This window comes from Manacus candei, unplaced genomic scaffold (assembly GCF_025592945.1).
Source record: "Manacus candei isolate 608988 ecotype Guabito, Panama unplaced genomic scaffold, ASM2559294v1 h1tg000124l, whole genome shotgun sequence".
In the NCBI taxonomy this organism is placed as follows: Eukaryota; Metazoa; Chordata; class Aves; order Passeriformes; family Pipridae; genus Manacus; species Manacus candei.
In genome coordinates this window covers 998,973-1,023,463 of record NW_026138172.1, presented here as the reverse complement: position 1 = coordinate 1,023,463, position 24,491 = coordinate 998,973, and the positions used below count along the sequence as shown (strand labels likewise).

The 24,491-nt window shown below is 40.4% G+C and overlaps 1 protein-coding gene across 1 annotated transcript in view; it reads left to right on the top strand.

Moving 5' to 3' along the window:
- ANO2 (anoctamin 2) overlaps nt 1–24,491 on the top strand; it is a 152,887-nt gene that overhangs the window by 46,588 nt on the left and 81,808 nt on the right. Inside the window, exons 9-11 of the mRNA XM_051770755.1 lie at nt 7,206–7,340; nt 9,671–9,831; nt 14,406–14,488. Of these exons, the coding sequence (XP_051626715.1) occupies nt 7,206–7,340; nt 9,671–9,831; nt 14,406–14,488 (379 nt within the window). The remainder of the gene's footprint in view (nt 1–7,205; nt 7,341–9,670; nt 9,832–14,405; nt 14,489–24,491) is intronic.

Below are 24,491 nucleotides of genomic sequence, written 5' to 3'. Positions count from 1 at the left end.
CTGAAGATTAGGAAAGTGATAAAATATCAGTGACCTCAAATTTGTTCAAGTAACAATAAGCTAGAAAAGCTAACTCCTAATAGATATTAAAAAAATAGAAAGAAAATTACTAAGTAACCTCCTTTCCAGTTAAAAAGAAAGGCTGATTCACTGTATCATATTAAATAGGTTATCCCTTAATTGTATGAGCTGACAGAGTTGATGATGAGAAAAAAATTTATATTTATAACTGAACGAATTATTTGTTTCTTACATAGAGTGTCACTTGGTGTTCTGAGTAGTTTATAAAATGAAACTGTACTCCCTTCCTCACAGGGAGTACCTCTGATTGACTTACATTAGTATTGACTCAGCCTCAGGAAGCCAGGATACCTGCAGAGGATTTTTAATTTTCCAGGTTTGGAGGGTTACTGATGCTTTTTTAAAATGCTAAATAAAGACAGAACAAAGGAAAGAAGGCTAAAGAGAGACAGAGTTTACATAGATTGTCTTATGCACGAGTTCTTGGAGGTGACAGGACAAACAGTGCATTACTACTCTGGCTGAAAATGTCTCTCCTTAGTAGTGTCTCTTGACATTAGGTTGAGTCCTGCAGTTGTTGTATCTGAACTGCTGTGTATGAGTACATTGTTGTTTTTACATTCCTGAAAATCACGTTCTCTTTGTGTCTAGATCTCTGATAAAAGGTCTCTTTAATCTGTGGGGATCTGGACATTTTACAAAGGCCGTGCACAAATCAACACCGTCAGGCACATGCTGTGACTTGGGGATGGTCCTGTGCAGGGCCAGGAGTTGGACTGGATGATCCTTGTGGGTCTCTTCCAACTTGGCATACTCTGTGACCATGTGAAACCAAAACACGCCCTGTAGAAGCTCAGAAGCTTTTTATTTTCCCATAACAGAGGGGAGAATGCAGTTACAGCGCTTCTGACTACCCAGCATGTTTGCTTGCACATTTGGAAGGTAGTCAGCCCTAATTTCTGTCTGGGTCACATTACATGTCTTCTTATTATGCTTCTATTGTTCTTTCTATTACAGTCAGTAAACAAAAGCTTTTTTCAGTTTATAATTCATCACCACAAATTATGCACTTTCAGTTCTTTCTGACAACTTCTTGGAATGGATGCATAAGGTTCATGAATCTATGAAGCTCAGTGAGTGGCTTGTCCTACTTTTATTTCTTTGCAGGATAAGGTTTGACCTTTTGCTGTTTCAAATTTCAGTTTATACACAAATTCTGGGTTTTATTATTATTATTATTTTATATATTAGTATTTATTATATATTCCCCTAGGTTTTTGAGTACATTAGAATTCAAGAACTTGAATATTCCCTCCCTCCACACACATCAGCTGCTCCCTAAACAGAATCCTGTTATTTTGTTGAATAGTACTTTTTCTTAAGAGCCAAGAAACCAGGGGAAAACATAGTTCTACATTTAAGTGAATTTCAGAATTTCTGTTGTCTAACAAGTTGCAATATTTTAACAGTGGGGTTTTTTGTCCTAGAAGGGATCACAATCAATATTCCACAGTCCTTCGAAGAAAATATACCTGTAATTTAGACACGTTTGGCTCTAGACTTCAAGTATTGTTGGAGGATGCAGCAAATATTTGTTAACTAATGTTTTCAAACAAGAACTTTAACTAAATGGCTCTTGTGGTACATTTCTTCATTCTGCTTTCAGGGGAAAAGGGTCAGATTTGCAACCATGTTCACAAACACCCCTATAATCACTCTCTACTGGATATTCTTCATCTTTATATCCAGTTTAAGGAAAACCATCTGCTTTTACCTTGGATAGTGGCTCCTTTTTTTTTTTCTCTATGCAGAACCAGTTGGCCTTTCTAATGGACTTTTTCTTTCCTACCTCAGACTCAGCTGCAATGTAATTTATCTGAGGTTCTCTAGTTGGTTTTTCCCTCCTCTTAAAATTTTAATACAAAAAAGTTTTCCAGTCTCTTGGCAAGTTGTTCCAAGGGGGACTGTCTTCTGCCAGGATCCTCTCTTGGCTTCCATATTGCTCCATTTGGTGCACTCTCTGTATATCTGGATTTAGCAGTGCTGTGTTTCTTCTTGGGACTGTCTGGATGGAATGTGTGAATACAGTCAGGCACAAACATGGTAGAAATCTCTAAGATCTCTGGATGCACAGCAGCCTCAGTGCTGCTGCTGAGCAGTAATTCCACCCAGGTGTCCCAGATGGTTACAATAAATGCTTGAATCCTGCCCTGAGAAAATTTTAAATGGAAGAAAACCAACAAATCTAGAAAAGTTTGGACACAGGCGACTCTACCTGGAGTGAAATGGTGGGGTGGACAGAGTCGTTACTGTTCCTGATTATCTTGCAGTGACCAACATTTTCTCTATGCTCTATCAGTCTTCCTGAATAAGTGTGCAGTTCTGAGATGGAAACTTCAATCTGGTGTGAAGTATTTTCTCAGAACTGAGGACAAGTCTGTGTTCTTCACTTAATATGTGCTAGAAATTCATTCTCTGTTTGTAAGGGTAGCTACTGTTCTACCTTCAGTTTAATAGTGGATTTTCTTCTGGTGACAAAGGCCCCTGAAAGAACCAATTGTGTTCCTGACCCTCTGCAACAGGTTTCCACTTTTCCCACTGCTCCATCCCAGCTGTCCACAAGCCTGTACTGGGAACTGTCTTGCTGAGGGTCAGGAAGGGAATGTGCACCTGGGCTGGAAGCTGGGGAGGGAAAGACTGTTTTTAAACTGGCCTTGGTAGTAGGGGCATTCTGACATGAAACTATACTTTTAGAGGACTTCTTGTCCTTCCTGACAGTAAAAACACCAGAATCTTGTGCAAATAAGTTTATTTTGAAGGTGTAAGTAATACACGTGACTTGTTGGACCATTTGCATGGGGGAAACGTACCCGATAAGTAGCTGTAAATCAGTTCAGTCTTGCATAGAAACTATTGCATATAGAACATCCCTTCACCAAAGGGGTGGTGGAACAATTTGTAAAAATGAAATGACAGCTGGCCTAGAACTGGGTATGGAAATTAAAGAACTGAGGAGTTTTGAACAGATTTCCCAGTTAGGTGACTCACAGCGCCTTTTCCTCGCTTTTTAAACTTTGTTCCTGAACATCTCCAGAGTTCTTTCCAGCGTGTGTCACGCACCACATGCTCTATTCACATTCCAGGTATCCCACACTTGTTTTCACAGAGTCAAAAACCAAGTGCTTTTTTCCCTTCTCTGTTTCTCCCCCCTTCCCCAAACCTTGGTCTATTTATAAATTGCACAACTTGGCACGGGAGCACCGTGACCAACGTGCAGGAGTAGGGTTTAATAATCAGTTCTTCTTTCTGGTGTTGGTTTTGCAACCAGACAGACAAGGGTGCATTGCAGATGTCTGGTTTGAGTGTTATAAGGGTGAAACACAAGAAACAGAGTAAACATTTTCACTGCGGCCTTCTCAACAGTTCTTATTCCAGTTATGGGAGGGAATACTCTTCCTACAGGTGGTTGTTGTTGCTGCTGTAGTATTTTCATGTTGTTTCTGATAATTTGCTGCAAGTGCAACTTTAGTTCAGCTGCTGAAGGCGTTATGGATGATTTGGCCAAATCTTTCCTTGAGGACAAGGTTCTTACTCAAGAGAGCTCAGTGTTTGGTAGGGGGCCATTTAACCAGACTTTTGAAAGCTTCCCAAAGTGAGGCACAAAGTTTTGCCTTATGCTGTATCAACACAGAACAAGAGCCTTGGCTGCTGCTCCTGATAGGAGCAGTACACACTCCTTATCAAAGCCATTTGCCCCTTGCTTTGGGTGTCCTCATGGCACATGTGTGTATAAAGGGATATTTCCCTGCATTAGATTACAGCTAATGTGGAAATAAAGCTCATGCACTGTTGAGGGCACACTCTGGCATTCTGCAGTATCCATGAGACACTTTGGAACGGACTGATCCTTAGCTTGATCTGGATATATGTGAACTGGATGCCAGTTAGCTGCTGAGGTACGACAAAACTCTCATCTCAGTTCTCCTCTTTTTCCATGCCAGTGCAAACTGTGGGTAATTCCTTGAGTATAATAAAGTTAGACATATTTTATCCCAATGTAAATGAGAGAACATGCCAGGTTCTTGGTGTAAGTATGCAAAAACTTGTAAAAATTCCTTTTCTTGACTTGTATCTTTCTCTACCATTGAACTACACTTTTCCTGTTCATTCACTACAGAATCCAGCAGTGGCTGCAGCAGATGTTGGCACAGGTAGTCACAGATGTCTGCAGAGCCTTGATTCCTATTCACAGGAATTAGAGAACAGTTCTTGGGATATGTCAAAAAAAGGAAAGAATATGTTTACATCCTGTGTTTTTCTAGCTTGATAAACTCATATTTAAATTTATCATTATGCTTCCAAGTGCTGCCATTACTTCTCCATAGGTTATTTCACTTTCTGGCGCCATGGTGGAAAGAGATTGGGCACACCAGTCTTAATTATTTTTCTTTTTCAAAACAGCTAAGCCACAGGACCCTGTACAGTTTTCTTCTTGGCAATTGCTTTTTTCCATACTACCAGGACATTGTTGAGCTTTTCTCACTTTCTTTTGGCATGGGTGAAAATAGCAACCCCTGGCTTTATAGGTTACAGATCACATTTATCACTAGAAGGCTCAAAAATTCTAGGGGAAGCCTCATGAGCCACAAACTTCAACTTCTCTGACCCTGGTCAGCTACTCTGTAATGCCTCTGGGATTTGAACACTTTCTGTGCTCATTTGAGGCCCTTTGACAAAAGAACAGACAGTTTCAATAGCTTAGATTGTGGACTATTTTTCATGTTGGCTTTGACCCCTTTGAAGCACTTTGCTGGCTGTGCATGCTGCCCAACTCTATAAACAAGGAAGCAGTAAGAAGACACAATCAGAATAATCTCCCTCTCCTCCTTCTTGTTCTGTGTTGTTAGGATGTGTTCAGTTATATTTGCCTTACTCTCACATGCAATATGTGTCACTCCTCAGTCCAAAGGAAACTTGAGAGCAAATTGAGTTTCCCTCTATCCTGTGCTATTCCAAGGCCATTGCTACTGTTTGTTGAATCCCACAGGACTGCAAAAAAGCTATAGCCCTTCTGATTATTTCTATATTTCAATCAAGTATTTCCTCCTTCATTTCATATTAAGAAAATACCTAAAAACTCCCAACAAATGTGAACGTAAAGAAAAATTGCCTCCTAAAAATTGCCTCAAAAATTACTTGGCATGTGCCAGGTCACAGGGCAGTCTCACAAGATTCTGTTTATATTTGCCAAATCAAGACTTATGATTATCATTTTATGAAATATACTGAATTATATCATATTTCTTCATATTCTCTCCAAATGTGATCATCCATTGTCCCAAGTGCTTAAAAACTATGCTGTGATGTGAATGTGAAGCTACTGAGCTGATATAAGTTGTTTAAAGAATGGTTACTGCAAATAGTATTCCCATTCTGACTCGTGCAAGTTGTCTTTGTGAAACAGAAGGATGACAGAGCTAATTAAGTTATTGCCCAGAAAGTCCTGAAATTTCCTCATTTCTGTGCTGGTTCTCCAAGTTATGGCATCCCCTTATACTGAAGATAATGTCTCTATATCACCTTGAAGTGATTTTGTTCTGTTTTCCCTTTTATGATTTCATGTGTCTTTTCGAAAGGATAAGCAACCTTGCTTAGACATAAGCAAATACAGGAACTCATGGAAGGAAAAGCTGGCAGGATTGCACTGCCAACTTTTCCGTGTGAGAGCCTGGAACTGTGAAGTCAGTCGCAGCTGGGATGGTGTGAGAACAGCAGGATCTGTAGTAATAAAAAAACTCCACTGTTGTTTCCCTTATCCATTTCATCTGAGCTGGAAATGACTGTGGATTCTTGTCTTGCTGTCCCATGGCTCTCTGCCTTGGTTGCAGTCCTGCTCCTGTCTCTCCTATGAAAGGAGCAGTCTGGCCCTCAGACTCAAATCCTGAAGTAGGAAATTTCAGTTCGACTTATGCTGCTGAAAGGGCTCGAGCTCAATTCAATATATGTGGAGGTTTGTCAATTAACTTTGTCAGAATAGGATTATATCTGTTAAAAGAAAGCCCAGGTCTCCAAAAATCTCATTTAACCACTTTCATTAGGAATAATTTAAATCTGGGGTGCTAAACTAGGGTAAAACCTTCCTAGTGTGAGTGAGATGAGACTAAATCTGGAGAGATTGTACTCAGCCTTCCTGAGGAGCAAGTCTTGTGTTTCTTTTATTACACAGGATATCATGAATTTCTTTTAGTTCTTGCTACCACCACAGTGTGAATGTGTCTCACGGACTCAAAGGTCATGTCATGCCCTGAGTGCTCTCTGTGTGGCTGCTTTCTGTCCAGCATTGCTCCATCTCGTTCTCTGGCTTATGAAATGTTTCTAACCATGTTGGGTTTTACCTAAATTTTGGTGACTTCTGGAGCTCTGTCAAGTTCTCGGTGTTTTGCAATATTTGTAATCATTCCCAACAGTCCTTTGGAATAATCAGTGAGGTTCATCTATGTTTAGTTTATTTGCTGCAGTGTGATTCATGAAGATGCTGGGCTGAGTACTAGCACTTATTTATCAACATCTACAGTGGACTGTACCTCAGAGCAGAAACTGTTTTTTCAAAGCAGCTCTCCTGAGACTGTTAACTGGACAAAACTATTCTTTCTGGAGAGCCAATTCTAGGTGTACAAATAAAATTTTCTTTTTTAGCAGCAATTCAGGATTACTCATCCTTTAACATATCAGAGGATGCCATCAGTATGATGTCCCATAGATGTCATTTCCATGACTCTCACCAGTTGAATCCAGGAGGCAAAAAATAATTGTATATCTGCAAACCCCTCTGAGGAGCCACATATTTTCCAATGTTTTCTACTATTTCACTGACTTAATTTTAGAGGTGCAAAATCCATGGTGTTCCCTGAGCACATATTAGGTATGTATTGTAATGATACCTACTTAATATGTGCTCAGGAGAATGATACAGGACTGTCTTTAACTCCTCAGAACAAGAGAAGCCCAAACTTCCAACTTCACAAATCACTTCCTTTATTTGGTCATATTGTCTTCAAGATGCTCAGGGTTTTCATTCATGCCTTTGACAAGTAGTATTTTAACTTTTTGAGATTGTCAAGTAGCTGTAAGACACATTTAAAAACTATACCCTTGACACATGCTTTTCTTTTTTTTTTTTTTAGGAAGTATTTTGGAGAAAAGATAGGACTTTATTTTGCATGGCTGGGTTTGTACACAGAATTCCTCATCCCATCTTCAGTAGTTGGGATTATTGTATTTCTATATGGATGCATAACCATTGAAAGTGACATTCCTAGGTAAGTTCATCTGTGATCCACAATTTGTTGCTTGAAATTTGTAAGACTGTGCTTTTTGTTCTTAATCCTTAGTGAAAATGATTGCTTTTAACTTATGTGAAGAGCAGTGATGTATCATTACCAACCCTGTGAGCATTAGAAACACGCATGCATTGAGCAGATATGACATTTGAATGTCACACAGGCTGTTCAGTGCCTCAGCTCCTGAAACAGAACTGTTTAGTGAGTCTACTGCATTAAGTTCTTTTTCTAAGACATTCATTTGCTTTTTATGAGTGTACATATATCCATGTTCACACAGAAAGTAATTTGAAAATCAGATTATTTGTACAAGTAAGATGAACAGCAGTTAGAAGATTTAGTGTATGCCAGCAGGTTCGGAGAAGTGATTCTGTCCCTCTGCCCCTCTCTGGGGGGACCCTCCCTGCAGAGCTGCCTTCAGCTTGGAGGGCCCAGCACAGCAAGGACATGGAGCTGTAGGAGAGAGTTCAGAGGAGGGACACCAAGATGATCAGAGGGATGGAGCAGCTCTGCTGTGAGGAAAGGCTGAGAGAGTTGGGATTGTTCAGCCTGGAGAAGAGAAAGCTTTGAGGTGACCTAACTGTGGCCTTCCAGGACCTGAAGGGAGCCCACAAGGTAGATGGAGAGAGACTATTTCCAAGGGCCTGGAGTGACAGGAGAAGGGGGAATGGCTTCAGACTGAGAGAGGGCCGGTTTAGATTGGATATCAGAAAGAAATTCTTCCTTGTGAGGGTGGTGAGGCCCTGGCACAGGTTTCCCAGAGAAGCTGTGGCTGCCCCATCCCTGGAAGTGTCCAAGGCCAGGTTGGATGGGGCTCTGAGTAACCTGGGCTAGTGGAAGGTGTCCCTGCCCATGGCAGGGGGTTGGAACTAGATGATCTTTTAGATCCCTTCCAACCCAAACCATTCTATGACTCTGTGTTTGGTCTCCACAATATTCTCCATGTAGACAGTTAGGACAAAAATATTAAGTTTTGTGCTGTGTATCCTGAGGGTGATACACTGCACAAAACTGCCAAGGTGACACTGCGATGTCAATGTCTACTTTCAGTGTAAATAAAAAGGACACTTCCTCTTTGTTATCTGTGTCTGACTTCTGGTGGAGACAGGATATTGCATTACCAGTACTGCTGGTCACACTCAGGATGGTTCCTGCATTTGCTTAAATGAACTGACAACTGTTAAAGTGAATCACTGCAGTAGGACAGGATTACTGATAGGTAAATGATGAACTGCACCACATCTGAGTCAGGGGCTGTTTTCTTAGCTTGATCTCAATGAATCTTGATGGGCTGTGCTTGACTGCATGAAAGCTTGTGCTAACATTTCAATTTTAATGAGATTTATGGCTAAGATGTATCTGCAGCACCCTCTACTGCCTTTTGAAATAGAAGAGAGCATTACTGTAACAACAGGAGAGCTGGAAACAGATGTGTACATTTCAAATGATATAATATTAAACATACTGATACTACAGTTGAATAGTTCTTTTTTTCATTTGAATTCACATAAAAAGCTATTTAATGATGGTCACTAGAGGAATAAACATAATCATGATATGCCGGCTATCCTTGAAGCAATGGTGCAAGTCTTTCCTTAGCTCATAATCCTGGCAAGAACACTTGAGCTTTGAACTACTTGGTTCACCTAAATGAGTCTGTGCAGGTATGAACATCTTTCACAATCCAAGCCCTATGGAAAAAACTGAAAGCATAGTCAGCACTTTCAAGTAGGGTTCGGCCTGTTAAAGAAATAATGACAATGATTTTTTAAAGATTTTTAGAAACTGAACACATACGTAGCAAATAAGACCATGAATTAAAAAATCAACCTTACAGTAAAGATTTTAAAATCTGTTTAAAAGTCTCTTTTCCTACATTTTTGTGCCCCCATATTAATGTATGTTTTCTCAAGGGCACTGAATTTCCTCTAAGACCACTTCACTGTTCTTCATTAACTTATATCTTATCTGTATCAAATCATGTAACTGACTTCAGAGATGGCAAATTCCACTTTGTGTTTGAATGAGTTTTTTTTAGTGTGGTAACCTCAGTCTTCAGTGATGCTACCTTCCCTAATTCACTAATGCAGGGTAGTGATCAGTCTGGTTGAGTGTTGTATTGTTTTTCTGTTGCTAAGGTTCCTATAAGTATTTTAAAAATTAACAAACATGGCAATAAGCCTTGAAGAAACACACAGCTTTTGTCAAGTGCAGGCCACATATCTTGCAAATAGCTTGATATCACTGCTGTACATCTCTGTTTTCTGAGCTGTAACACTCAGAGGAATTTGTGCCCTTGTCATTCCTAGTAAAGAGATGTGTGACCAACGCAATGCCTTCACCATGTGCCCCCTGTGTGACAAGTTCTGTGATTACTGGAACCTCAGCTCTGCTTGTGCTACTGCTCGAGCCAGTCACTTGTTTGACAACCCTGCCACAGTGTTCTTCTCCATCTTCATGGCTCTCTGGGGTGAGTATTGCTGTGCTTGTTAACAGTGTCACTTGATTTTTGGACTCTGGACAGAATAGTAAAGTGCTGTTAGATTGAATGTGATGCTTTAGGAAGCAATCCTCGTGTGGCAGCGAGGGGGTGTCTGTGCTGAGGCTGGGGAAAGCAATATTACAAGGCTTTCTGCTGTCAGCACCAAGCTTTGGAATAAATGGAGAGCAGTTGGGTAGTTCAGGGAGGAAAAATATGTCCTTTCTTCCTTACTGCCTTGTTTAGAATCATCGAATCATCAAGGCTGGAAAAGATCTTGTGCTGGTTTAAAGGTAAACAGGCAGGGGAAATGAACCCGACTCAAAAGAGAGATTATAAGTCAGAATAACAATTTAATAAAATAATACAATAAGTATGATTATACGGACAAACAATTGGTTTTAACCCACAAACCCCAAATGTATAACCCAGCACCCTGGGCCATGAACAGAGTGGTGTTCTTTGGGCTCCCTGAGTCCAAAGTAAAAGGAGAGGGGAAAAACCTGTTGGTGAGAGTGCTGGTGCAGTCTGGTCAAGAGTGGTGATTGCAGTCTGGTTGAGAGCGGTGATCTGCAGTCTTCCTCTGGATCCCACGAGTCATTAAAAAGTCCCAAGACTCCAAGATTATCTATCCTCCCGTTCAGGCAGGGATGCTCAGTACCTCCCTCAGGGCGGGGGGTTCCTCAATGGGCATGAGGACAAGAGCAACTCCTATCTCACAGGCCTCTTAACACCCAGTTTATAGCCTGAGGGCAGATGGTGTAAATGGTCTACTGATACCAGTTTCTGGGAAATGGCATGGAAGGCTATAGAATACATAGTTTTGGGTTACACCCATCCAGTGATGAACTGGTTCCAGTTGTTCTAGCTAGGACAGACCTCCAGGGTGATCAAGTCCAGCCTGTGACCGATGCCCATCTTGTCGCCCAGACCAGAGCACTGAGTGCCATGTCCACTTCATTTCCTGAACACCTCCGGGGATGGGGACTCTGTCACCTCCCTGGGCAGTCCCTTCCAATGCCTGACCACCCTTTCAGTGAAGAAATTCTTCCCATGTCCAACCTGAACCTCTCCTGGTGCAGCTTGAGGCCATTTTCTCTAAGGAGGAAATTGTGCCTTTAATGGCACTTCTAATCTTTGCCGCTTCTTTGTTCTCTCTTCTTCCTCCTCTATTGACATTTCAAGTCCTTTTAACACCTTCTGCATTTGGGGCCAGAATGTGTTTGAGGACTGGTATGGTGCAGACAGCTGAAAGGGTTTAATTTAAGCACAGAGTGCACTTCCTTGTGGGACAACTTAGTCTCATAATTTTATCAAAACTTTATGGGCTTTGAAGAACAATGGGACTATTTTCATTTTATTATAATATGTTTTAAAGTATTCCATTTAAACAAGCTTGGTTTTCTTTAATGGCAAATATCCCTATCTCACTGAGGATATCAAAACACTTCATGAACACAAATGAATGCATTGTAGTATTATTATTATTTCTGGCCTCACCTCTGCCCTGAAAAGTGTGTGTACTGTACTTGCATAAATTATTGCTGGTGTTATTCCCTTATACACTCTAGATCTTCTTTATTGTGAAAGTTAAAGGTGTTATTGCTACTATAAAATGATTTTTTTTATTTCCCTATCCATTGCTCCCCAAAAGTAATTTTCATTCTTGATATAAAATGGAGCAAATATGTTGTTGTAATATAGCCACTCCTCAGCAATTAGTGTGTTATGCTTTGCAACCCTATTAAAATTTTACAGCTTGTTTTAGAAAGGAGTGGTTGGTAGCTTGGTGTTGGGTCAGGACAACAGAATTTTTAAGGAACTTGCAGACAGAACACGTCATGGAGGTAAGAAGAGTCTATTTACCAGTTCCTGGAAACCCTAGAGCAGAAATTAGGGAATATGTGAGAACTATAACTGAGAAATGGAAAAAGAGGATGAATTTATAGTCTCTCACAATGACTTCTTTTCCTATTTCAGATTGCTACCAGTTACAGGGTGGACTGGCAGATAAAGTGTCACAGCTTACACTGCCTTGTCCAAGTTTCAGTGCAGCTGTTTGGGCAGCACCTGTGTGCAGGACAATTTATTTACTCTTTCATAGGTAAATAGCATTTTCCTGACAGAGAATCTCTCCTGTAAACTTCCATCCATACAAATGACCATTTCCACACAGCCTCATCCAGAGCAATTATATTTTAGTATTAGCAATGCATCGTGCAAAGGAAAATGTTGATACATCCTTGCACTAGGACAAATTAGTAGAATCTGTTATGAAACAGAAAAGGACAAAAAGTTCCATATGCACTGCTTTTAAAAAAGGCATGCAAGAATAACAAAATTTGTTCTGAGCTGTAGCCCGCCTCCAAAAAATGTTTCCCACAGATTGGAAAAGTCTGTTCTTGGGACCATGATAACTGAGCTTGTCAGTGCACAAAAATACAGCCGGCACATACAAAGAACAGCAAAGTGAAATAAAGTAGCCTTTACTAACTCTGCCCAGCTTGCCTCTTAAGTATTAGATTACACCAAATTTTGGTGCCTAACTGCTAGAAGACTCTACTGGCTGTATTTAGACCTCACTCTGTTGAAAACAGTGCTCATTCACACGCTGATTACAGCTGTACACTGAAAAGAGCTGTGTGGTTGTCTGGGTTGCCTTCATTTCACCGTGGTGTTGGACGCAAGAATTGTTTCATCCTGCTTGTCTGCTCCCATCCTTTAAAGAGTAGATGGCTTGCTATGGTCAATATCTCAAAAGGAGTCATGCTTTTACTAGCTGATCCTGATACCTTATAAAGTGCCTCTGTGATTCCAGCAATCCTGCTTGCAAGTGACCATATTCACAAAATAGAGAGTAACGCCTGGCTGACTGTGCTGAATGTCACTGGTGTTCTGGGATGATGGATTTCAGCTGTCAGAGGCATTTATTGGGACAGTTTCACAGAATCACAGAATGGTTTGAGTTGGAAGGGACCTTAATGATCCTCCAGTTCCAACCCCCTGCCATGGGTGGGGACACCTTCCACTAGCCCAGGTTGCTCAAAGCCCCATCCAACCCCGCCTTGGGCAATTCCAGGGATGGGGCAGCCACAGCTTCTCTGGGCAACCTGTGCCAGGGCCTCCCCACCCTCACAGTAAGGCATTTCTTCCTAATTTCTAATCTAAACCTGCTCTCTTACAGTTTAGTTTCTGTGCTAGTGTAAGTCAGTGCAAAATTGCTGATTTCAGAACAGGTGCTGCATCAAGCCAAGGAAGTTCTTACAGAGCTAAATGTGGAACTGACTTTTTGTATAAAAGGAAAAAATGGAATGAGTAATAGCACCCTATAAACTAACCAAATGTTTTTGTATTTAGGATGTCTAAAAACCTTGAGTTTTCATACCATGCTAAATACAGCTTTTATATTCTCTCCTCTGTAAGGAAGGAACACAGATAGGAGCTTAGTTGCATTATGTCTCGATTTGCTTTCAGTCCTGTCTTTAAATTATATTTATTTCTTACATGATAGGAGGATATCTGTGCAGAAAATATTTGCAGCTAACTGTTGGAATAGACTGACATGTAAGATCCAGGTTATTTTCCTAGTGTTCTAACTTTTCACAGAGTTATCTTACAGTGTAGATGAAGTCAAAGGAAGCTGGATCTAACTCTCCATTGTTGTATGTCTTGTGGGGCCACCTAAAAGTTCTTCAAAGTCATGTAAATACTGTTGTGATCAAACTGTTTTTACAATACCCTTTTCACCAACTGAAAAGGTGAAGTGAAACATAATTCAGTGGAAAATGGTGCTCACACTTGTCTATAGGTATAGCTTTTATCAACATGGTGGGTGTTTTTAGTTGGCATGACCTGGTTTAGTTTTGATATCGTTATCTGAAAATAGGTGCCAGCAAGTCAAGAGTCAGAAGTGCTATTTCTAATAAATCTGTAAGTCCATAAATCATGAGCAGTGAGACAAAGGGCTGTCTGGAGGAAATAGGAATTGTGAGAGGAAAGTCAGGAGGCTGTAAATATGAGAAAACAGTAAAACATCTGTTCTTTCATATTAATAAAAAGGAGAAGCAGGAGGCTGAACCAGTCACCAGCCCTTTAGAAAAAAATCACCATGTCCATGCCTGACAAAGCCATTCAACTGTAGCACTATAATATATTGCAAAATAAGATATTTTTCTACGTATTAGTGGGTATCCTCATTATTTCAGTGGCAAGCTACACCTACTTCATGGTGAATAAGAAGAGGTGATGTCTTGAGTGGTAACAGCAGATGTGGGTTCAATTCCGTTCTCTGACAAGAACTTACCAGTGGCTTTGGCCAACCCATGTTGTATCTTCCTCTATTTTATTTGTAAAAGACAGTAGTTATTGTTTCCATGCTTTACTTGTGTTCTTTCTTTAAGACTGGGCCTGAGGCTGTTTCTTGGTGCTTAATTATAAAGGGTCCAGCATGATGGGATTCAAATATCAGTTGGAGCTTATAAGTAACACAAACATCCACCATAGTACATTGAATTTATCTTTCTAAAATTGTGGTTTGTTTTTTTTTTTTGTTTTTTTTTTTAAAGCTACAATGTTCCTTGAACAATGGAAGCGGCTGCAGATGAGGTTGAGTTACTTCTGGGATCTAACTGGGCTAGAGGAGGAAGAAGTAAGTTTCCTATCCATGTGTTAATTTGCTGTATAAATTATCCTATATTTGAATATATGTATCCATAGTTTTCTCATAAGTGTTTTGTAGTCCAGTGCAGTTCATAGCTGTGTTTTTCTAAAGGACTGTAGTTGCTACAGTTTTTACCACCATAGTGTCATTTAAGAAATCATCACCTATATCTTACTAGTCAGCACTCTAATATTAATAATTAATGTTGAAAAGGATTATAAGTTCACAGCAGGTCATGTTCTGCTGACAATGTCTGTATGCAGTGTGCAGCAATAAAATGACACAGGATAAATACTTTGTCATATAGATGTTGCTTCATTATGTATAACTAAAATTCTCTGGGATGATGATAGCCACAGGTCACATAAGCAATATTTGCATCCAGGTCTGTGTGGTGTCTGTGATGCCTTAGATACATCATCCTGAGCTCCAGGTACTCATGAAGAGAGCTGTTTCAAAGGAATAAATGGGGCTGGTTTCTTCAGAAAGTGCTTTTCAATGAGCCATGGGGATTCCAGCTGTACCTGAATTGACTGGAAAGTGAGATATACTTACTTATTGGCATTTACAATGTCCCTGATTTTGTTTTTAGTTCTGTTCTTGGGCATTGGTCTGTTTAAATGCCTCTGTTTAAATGCTGAACTGCTTCTCACCAAAGGATTAATTTCTGACTAAAGAGAGTGCAGTTAGTAGCTATAAATATCATAATGAGAACAGGTAGACTTTGGACCTTCCCCTGGCAGTATATGCTGAGGTGTCTCTAAGGTCAGGGTCTTATTCAGGAATTCAGAACTGCAGCAATTAGATTCTTTTATGGCATGTGGTGAGCCAACCACCTGTCTGGAAAAATTCAGTGTGCCTTGCCTCTCTTCATTAACCCAATAAAATGTGCTCCAGTTCCTGGAAAGTGAATTGCAGGCCTATCTTGATATGATGGGAGATTCTGAATCCATTTCTTCTCTTGGTGTTCCAGTACAGTTCTTTTAACAACAGACCACAAACGAGCCTTCAGCCCTGCTACTTGAGCTCAGCTAAAAAGAGGATGTAGAGTGCAAATAACATAGAAGGAAAGTAAGCTGACATCGTGAACTTCATGATGTAGGATGGTGATAATATTATTCCACTTTTACCTATTCCCCAGATAAGAATAATTGGATAAAATGAAAAGATAACCCTGAGAACAGAGAGCAGGCTTCTGTATTCCTCTTATTCCATCACTATCCCATCATGCAGCAACACCTTTAATGAATGGAAGACCTCCCAAATATTCCCAAAAATTTCACTGATCACTTGACTACAACTTCCTCTATTTTTCACCTGGTTTCTCAGCTTTTTCACTACCCTCTCTCCAGTTATGACATGGGTGATGCTCACAGTATAACCCTCCAAGTCTGCGAGTTCTGATACAAGCTCAGTGCATCAGCACATCAGAAGTTTCTGCTTGTCCTATGTGGAATCTCCCTGGGAGAGCAGAAATTCTATACCAATTACAGTACAAAAGGAGAGGCTGGAGAGTCATCTGTTGGCTCTGCAGGGTAGTTGATGAACCAACTAGATTTTACTGAATTTCAACTTGCAGTACAAAATCCTAAGGTTTAGCTTAATATCTGTAAAAAGCTATGAAAGAATCTATAGATTTTGAGGTCCTGTGATGAAGAGGCCTGACATGGTGAAAGTTTGTGGATAGGAACTGTGGGATCAGTAAGAATCCTTTGTTTATGACAAGTGAAGGAGTGCCAGACAAATCTCAACACAAGTTGAAGAATTAGGAAAGTAGAATCATAAAAATAAGGCTGGAATGGACCTTAAGGGGCCATCCCTTGTGCGTGGTAGGATCAACTCTACTTAAATCATTATGGAGAGATGTTTGTCTTATTTGTACTTAAATAAATCCAGCACTGGAGATTTCAATTCCTTCCTAGGTAATCTATTCTAATGCTTTTCTATCTGTGTTGCTACTAAGCTTTTGCTAGTGTTTTTTTAAATCTCCTTGTTACATGTTAATTTTTTTCTCCTTTTTTTTTTCATCTTTTAAAGATAAAGAGAAGGAATAGTTCTGTCCTCTTTTCAACAAACCAATACATTATCATATCTCTGTCACCCCACTTTTTTTTTAGATGAGCTAGCCTCTGCTCTTTCAGTCTTAATTCCTAAACATTTTCATACAATCATGGAATCATAGAATGGTTTGGGTTGGAAGGGACTTTAAAGATCATCCAGTTTCAACCCCCTGCCATGGGCAGGGACACCTTCCACTAGCCCAGGTTGCTCAGAGCCCCATCCAACCTGGCCTTGGACACTTCCAGGGATGGGGCAGCCACAGCTTCTCTGGGCAACCTGAGGTGGTGCCTCCCCACCCTCCCAGGGAAGAACTTCTTCCTAATATCCAATCTAAACCTGCTCTGTCAGTGTGAAGCCATTGCCCCTTGTCCTGTCACTCCAGGCCCTTGGAAATAGTCCCTCTCCATGTTCCCATCTGTAGGCTCCCTTCAGGTATTGGAAGGATTTTCCATATGTCTGTTTATTCTTGTTCCTTTCTGGATGTTTTCTAGCTCGTTTTTGAAGACTAATGCTCAAAATGGGCATCTCTTCACATGATCTCTTAAGCAAAAAGTCACAGTCTGTGTCCTCTTCTATCAGCTCTTGGTACTTTTTGTGGCAAAACTCACAAAAGTTAGACCAGGTTTTGTTTGCCTTTCGTTCATGAGATTCTTGAGATTCATGAAGATGAGGATAAAGTTGTCTGTAGGGAGATACTGGCACCAGGTTTCATTGGTGGTGAATTCATTACAAGTGTTTAAAATAATATTGGAAATTGGAAAATCGTGTCTGATTGAGTTAGGCCAGAAGGAACCAGAAGTGGAATGCACAAGATTACTTAACAGAGCAAGAAAAGGACAAGGAAGAAGTTCTGGAGGTTTAACAGTTTTAAGACTAGATGGGTTTAAGTTATGTATTATCAATTTCTTTAGGATGTGAAGTTATGGAACCAAAGCACGGAGGAAAACAGCCATAAAAACTGAAGAGCTGAGAAGTACTTTGTGAGAATAATATTATTGAAATAAATTGAAATAAATGCCTTCAGTGTAATTTTTCTGGACTCTTGACTATAAAGTTTTCAGTAAATTACTTTCTTTAAGCACACTGGGCCAAAGCTTTTGCTTCAAAAGAGTCACACGAGAGATTAATTTAGTGCCTTTATTTGTAAATATCTTGGCAAGGGCAGTCTGAGAAAGCAGACTCCCCAAGGCTTACATGCATATTTGCAGCTGGCAGCTGTACAGACTTAGAACATTTGTGTTCTTACATCTGAAAACCACAAAATAATAGGTAGCATCGGGTACAAACTGCAAAACAGATAATTGTGTTGAAAAGCAATTGAGCAACTGATAAATAAATAGCAGAGGAAAAGGAAAAAGCCAAACTCAGACCAGAACCATGACAACAGACAGAGCCTCGGAAATACATAAACACTCACAAAATCACAGAATCATTAAGGTTGGAAAAGACATCCAAGGTCATCGAGTCCAACCTGTGACCAATCCCCACTTTGTCAACCAGACCAGAGCACTGAGTGCCACATCCAGTTGTTTCTTGAATACCTCCCTTGGCAGCCCATTCCAATGCTAGACAACCCTTTCCATGAAGAAATTCTTCCTGAAATTCATTCCCTCAACATGTCTTGCCACAAATGTGTGATTGTGTAACCCAATCAAACAGGATGTGCATTTGTTTATAATTTAGGTTGTGTGATAAGGGATATGGCCAATTGATAAAGCAGGGGTGGAGGTGGGAGAATCCCACTCTTCTGCTTGGGAAGGAGCTGGTGAAGAAGTACAGAGGGACTCTGATTAATGATGTGGGCAGTAGAAACTGTTGCCTTCCCATGAATCTTCAGAAATTGTATTTCTAGGACTTAGGATATTCCTGCTTTAGTTTTTTTGGTGGAAGAGATTTTATGTCATTTTGCTGTATAAACTGAAATAGAAATGCAACTATAAATGATGAAATTTTAGAATAGGGACCAGAACTTGGAAGTCAAATGGACAGAAAATCTGCCCTAACTGAAATGCCAAGGAGTCTCCACTCATTGCTCTTGTTGTTGCTCAAATAGTCATGTTGTCACACAGTTTCATTATAACAAGGAGGAGCTTGGATGTCTATCTTCATTAAGAACATTTTTGGTAAGATATAATTTCAAGTTAAAATCCTGTGCTCTGTAAAATGTTTACTAGCTTTTTTTGGTTGTTGTTTTTATTTGTTTGTTTGTTTGTTTTTTCTTTTCAAAATAATTCCCAAAGTCTCATTCTTCCTTTAAGATCCCTGTGGATTTCTGCTGAGTTAAGAGAAAGTAATAAGGAAGGTAGACTGGGTAGACTGGTAGAATTAAATAGCAAGCTGACTTTGTGACATTAAATAAGTTTACACATCCATCCCATTCTCTCCTAACTCTGTCTTGGTTTAAATTGATGTTCTGTACTATGCTTTCAAAATTCATTGTGATCTGAGGAGTTCGATGTTTTCACCTTTTCTTCCACTTTGCAAACTATAGGAGCAGACTCCTTTTTTGAAGTTTTAATAGTACCTACTAAACCTGGAAGTACAAGATATTTTTGTTTACTTAAAAAATAAAATAACTGTGTAGTCCTCTTGGAGAAAAAATGGTCCGTAATGTTAAAAGGGGAATTTGTGGCTACCATATTTTGTCTTGTCTCTTTCATCCTCTCTACATCCTTTGGTTTCTTATGCCAATGACATCTTTACTTTGGATTATTTTCCCCAGATGCATGATCTCACATTTTTCCCATACCTACTCTAATTTTCCTGTTAGGTCCACATTTCCAAATATTTTTGAACTCCTTGTCTGCTTTTTTACTACCTTTCCTTGGGTTTCATCCCTCTTTCCAGTGAATCTTCTCTCACCTTCATTAAATTCCAATTAACACTAGTTATTTAATGATCCCATGATAGCCCTGATATACTAACCAATTCATTTCAACATTCTACTTAAGTCCTATGTTTAAGAGGATGAGAATTTTATTAGGATAGTTGGGAAGGGGATGCTGAAAACTGGATGTTGTCCCTCAGGTCTGTGGGGAAACTATTAAGGGGAAACTGTTGCTCCACTGAAAAATTACATGTGACGACCCCCTTTAAACATGTTTTAAGTTGTAGACTGTAAGAACCAAAGTAGGTGATAATTGTTTTGCTTGCCAAGAAGTTGATAAAGATGTATGATTGCATTTTTTCATTCCCAGACAGCTGATCCGGAGGTCTGCCCCAACATCCTGGGACTCTATTTAATTTTGCTCTTCTATGTCTCTTCTAGCTGACATATCAATGTGCTCTCATTTACTTTCTTTTACAGAGTAGGTTTAGATTAAATATTAGGTAGAAATTGTTCCCTGGGAGGGTGGGGAGGCCCTGGCACAGGTTGCCCAGAGAAGCTGTGGCTGCCCCATCCCTGGAAGTGTCCAAGGCCAGGTTGGATGGGGCTCTGAGCAACCTGGGCTAGTGGAAGGTGTGCCTTGCTGTGGCAGGGGGGTTGGAACTGGGTAATCTTAAGGTCTCTTCCAACCCAGGCCATTCTGTGATGCTATGATTCACACAATTCCATTTACCAGTATAGGAGTATTTAAATAGATTGAATTTGAACTGTAAAATGAACAAAACCAAATGATGCTGTATTCTGCTGCAGTTACCCTCAAAATGTTATCTGGCATTGAAATGACAGCATTTGCTTGTTTGATCCCAGCCTAAGTGCATTTAAAAATCTGAGGCCATATTTCAAAATTTAGATTTGCAGGTAGTCTCCTGAAGCACTACCACTGTTCTCGCTCAATGAGAGTGAAGATCTGTCTATCTGTCTGGGAAATGTATTCCCATAGTTTCTTTTAACTCCTTCAGTTTTATGTTGCTTTAGAATACCTTTGATAGCTGAAGTCCTGTGTACCTGCTCAGTGGCTTTTATCTTTTAACATCCCTAAACTTTTTAAATTATTTATTCAAACTTTTGTTTTAATTTTGCATTTATCAAATGTATCTGGACTAAAAAGGTTGGGGACATCTACCAGCAGCCCCATGTTGAGATATAAAACCATTTTTCTTTGGATGAGCATCCCTTTAGAGGGACAGTCTGAACAGATCCTTGGTGTGAATAACAAACTCTTCCTTGGACTTCTCACCCCACCACCCTCTGTCATCATCATCATAAGAAAGAGAAGGGTTTGGTCCTTGATTTGTAAAAATTAACCCTTCTGCAGCAAAGAACAGCTGGGCTCTCTGTTCTGCTCATTCCAAGTTTCCATTTTGCTTTGGGGCAGCAGCTGGGTCATTCCAATTTTTCCTTTTGGAAACCTTTCTTCCTATCAGTGTGCACTGATATGCTGCTCTGCTTGTGCACAGCATATTAGGATAAGGCTGTTCAATGAATTTGTACTGGTTTTTTGACTTTAAGCATATGGGTTCTTTTTTTTTTTGATGGTAACTCCTTTGGTCTGTCAATCTGGAGTAGTTTCTAAGGTTCTATCTTTTCTTCTTACAAATCCAATGAATTTGTCACGTATACTTTGTCAAATTCTGTTATCAGTTTCTTCCTAAATCAAAAAGAAATTAAGGAGAGAGGAGTTCACATCTTATGTTCTTATCAGACTGGATCGTTACCCATGCAGCCAGAATTTGCAACATATACTGGGTGCACATGTATAGGTTTGAGGCAAATCCTGGAGACCATTCTCAGGGAAAATTCCTGCTGACGTCAATCTGAGTTTAGCCTGAGTAAAAATTCCATGATTTGGCTTTTTGTTTTCAGAATGGGAATTACAGTTTTTCTACTCTGAGCACTCATTTGGCCTCAAAGTACCTTGGCTCACATGGTTTTCAATAAGTGTCTGGCAGCTGTACTGGCAAACTTCCAGCATCGTGGGATTCATATTTATCCCTACATGGACATTTGGCCTTCTGAAGTCATCATAACTATTTCTAGCTTATTAAGTGTAGAACTCTTCCCATTTTCAGACAAAGAATTGATTCTGAATCATGCTCTTTTTGCAGCTGAGTGGAATTGTCCCTTCACATCCATGTATGTATGGGTCAAATATCTCTGAGTCTGGACTGTAAAGAAATATTTTGTGCAAAATACACATAAAAGGAATATATAGAAACTTGCATTCCAGGAAGCTCTGTGGTCTGTTCAATCAAGGGTAAGATGACTTGGCAGATTCAGAGAAGACAGATCAACTAATTATCCAATCCAGATGTAGGTGTATGAAATGCAGTTTAAAAGGACATTGGCATCTCTAACTAGGAAAACTAAGCATAACTTGCCCAAAATTGAACAGAATATGCACTCAAAGCAAAACTGTCAATTGTAAACAGTAAGTTTGCAATGTTCTGCTTGGCATTTATCTGCTCACCCTTTTTCCATTCAAGTCAGTTTTCAGAAGTTGCTCTGACCTCTGGAAGTTGCCCCTGGTGGCTCAGAATGCTGTGCTTACCAGAAAGTAAGATGAAAAAAAGGAAAAAAAGCCAATTCAGATCTCCAGGTGCTCCCATAGTGCCATTAGATCTCTTAAGTCTAAAGATGTTTCTTGCATCTGAGCTCTGTACTGTAGCTAAGGGAGTGTGATAAAAAATAATGCAGATCAAAAAGGTGGGGAAAACTTACAAAACATCAAGATACAGGTGTTGACTGCAGCATCTTTAAACATTTACATTGATTTGTTTAGAAAGTGAGAAGCCCATCTTCAGTGTGGAGAAACCTATCCATGAAAAGGTACCCACCCCAAACCCTGGTGGCATCCCCCAGGATGAATCCCTGGATATCCCATCAGCTGGATTGATGGTGGAACCAGGACTGCTGAATTCACTCACTCTTTCTTTCTTTCTCTAATTATTTCTTGAATTCTTCTTTTCTCTCTTCCTTTTCATTTTACCCCTTAATCCCAAACCCACTGCTGTGTGCTTGTATAGTAGTTCAGGGACTAACATACCATTTTCCATGCCAATTGTGCAATTTACTATTAAGACTTTCTAATTGTTTGCAGACCCTCTGACTGTTCACCACGAGCATTTATGAATCTCAGGTGTCTCCTTCCCCTTAGTGGGGGGACATCACAGCTGGTCTAGTGGAAGGTGTCCCTGCCCCCATCAGGGGGGTTGGAACGAGATGATCTTTAATGTCCCTTCCAACCCAAACCACTCTATGATTTAAATGATAGTATGTCACATACCTTTTTAATACATCAGGAAAATCTCATGATCAAGATAAATAATAGGTTGGGGGGTCTCACAGTGTTTATATTCTTGTGTGCATCAGAGAATGGTGGAGGTTGTGTCTGAAGTAGTTAAAATGTTACAGGTAGACTGCCAAAGTTCCATGTAGCCTCCATTGTATTGTTTATGAGGATTAAATAATTTTATTTAAAATGGCTTTTGATCTCTTCATGGCTACCAGATTCATTAAAAAGTGTTAGTAAGCCAAACATTTTTGATAGGGCTGATAAGCAAATGTTCTAATTATAGTAAAGATGATAATATGACCAATGCTAGAGGAATAGCCTTTTTTTGTGGAAGGTATCAAATCTAAATTCCAGGCTCTGAATGAATTCGGAACTTGGTGGGAATGAGGAGATACATGACACTTGTCCTTTTTATGAGCTGCTTTCTTTGAAAGCCTGGTGAATATTTGCCACCATGCTTAATTTATGCTCTAATTTAGAAAAGAAAATCATATTTTGAAAGGGAACCTTGAAAGGTTGTTTATAAGGGAAACTGGGCCAAATCCAGCAGCCCAAGAGAGGTGAAGCAGCCACAGCTCCACACCCCTGGGCTGCACCTATAGTGAAGCAAACCATGTATTCCCAGTAGACATTTGTACACAGAGCACATACACACAGCACATATGTGCACATATGCATGGACAGCACACAGATCACACAGACATGCACAAAACACAGCACAACAGCCTTATCCTGCTCCTCTCCCTCACTGCAGAGGTCTGCTAGGGAGAATATATATATGTGTGTATATATATCATAGAATCATAGAATCAACTGGGTTGGAAAAGACCTCTGAGATCATCAAGTCCAACCCTTGATCCAACCCCTCCATGGTTCCCCATCCAGTCTCATCTTAAGACCTCTAGGGACAGTGACTCCCCCCCTCCCTGGGCAGCCCATTCCAATGTCTGATCACTCTCTCTGTAAAAAATTTCTTTCTAATATCCAACCTAAACTTCCACTGGCACAGGTTAAGACCAAGCCCTCTTGTCCATATGCACAAATGTACAGTGCAGATCCCCCCAGCAGCTGGGGTCACTCACTGTGCCCAACAGCTCCCCCTGGGCCCCAGCCTCCCCAGATTCTGGCACTCAGGTACAAGCCCACAATGCTACATCCCCTGTCCAGGTGCTCACTCACACACACATCCTGCTCCCCCAGAGCTGATTGGGACTCCCTGGCCCCCCAGCAACCAAACCACCCTATTCTTGACCTTGAAGACACCACCCCACACCCTAGTGCATCACACTCCCAGAGACCCCCAGACCCTGTGATCTCTCTGGCAGTTGGCTGGGATTCTCCTGGTCCCTCTGATAACCCAACTCCACCATGGTCTCATCCTTAGGAACTTCCACTTTCCTGATTCCCAGGCACTTCACCTATCTGCTAGCTGAGATGGGCTCTGGTGGGTAGAGCAGAGTGCTAACAATGGCAAGGGACCATTCACCTTGAGTTTGAGTTGGACTCTATGATCCTTGTGGGTACCTTCTAACTCAGAATATTCTGTGATGGTGATCAGCATGATCTCCCCTAGCACTTAGATCCTCAGCCTCACACCTGCACTTCCTGCATGTGCTGTAGGTCAAACCACCAAACTGTTTGTATATGACCACCCCTTTTTATCCCCTTATCCATCTATTTTTTCACAGTTGTTCTTCCCCAGGTGGCTTAAATCCCTCCCTTCTCCACCTTTGGCTCCTCCTCCAAGCATT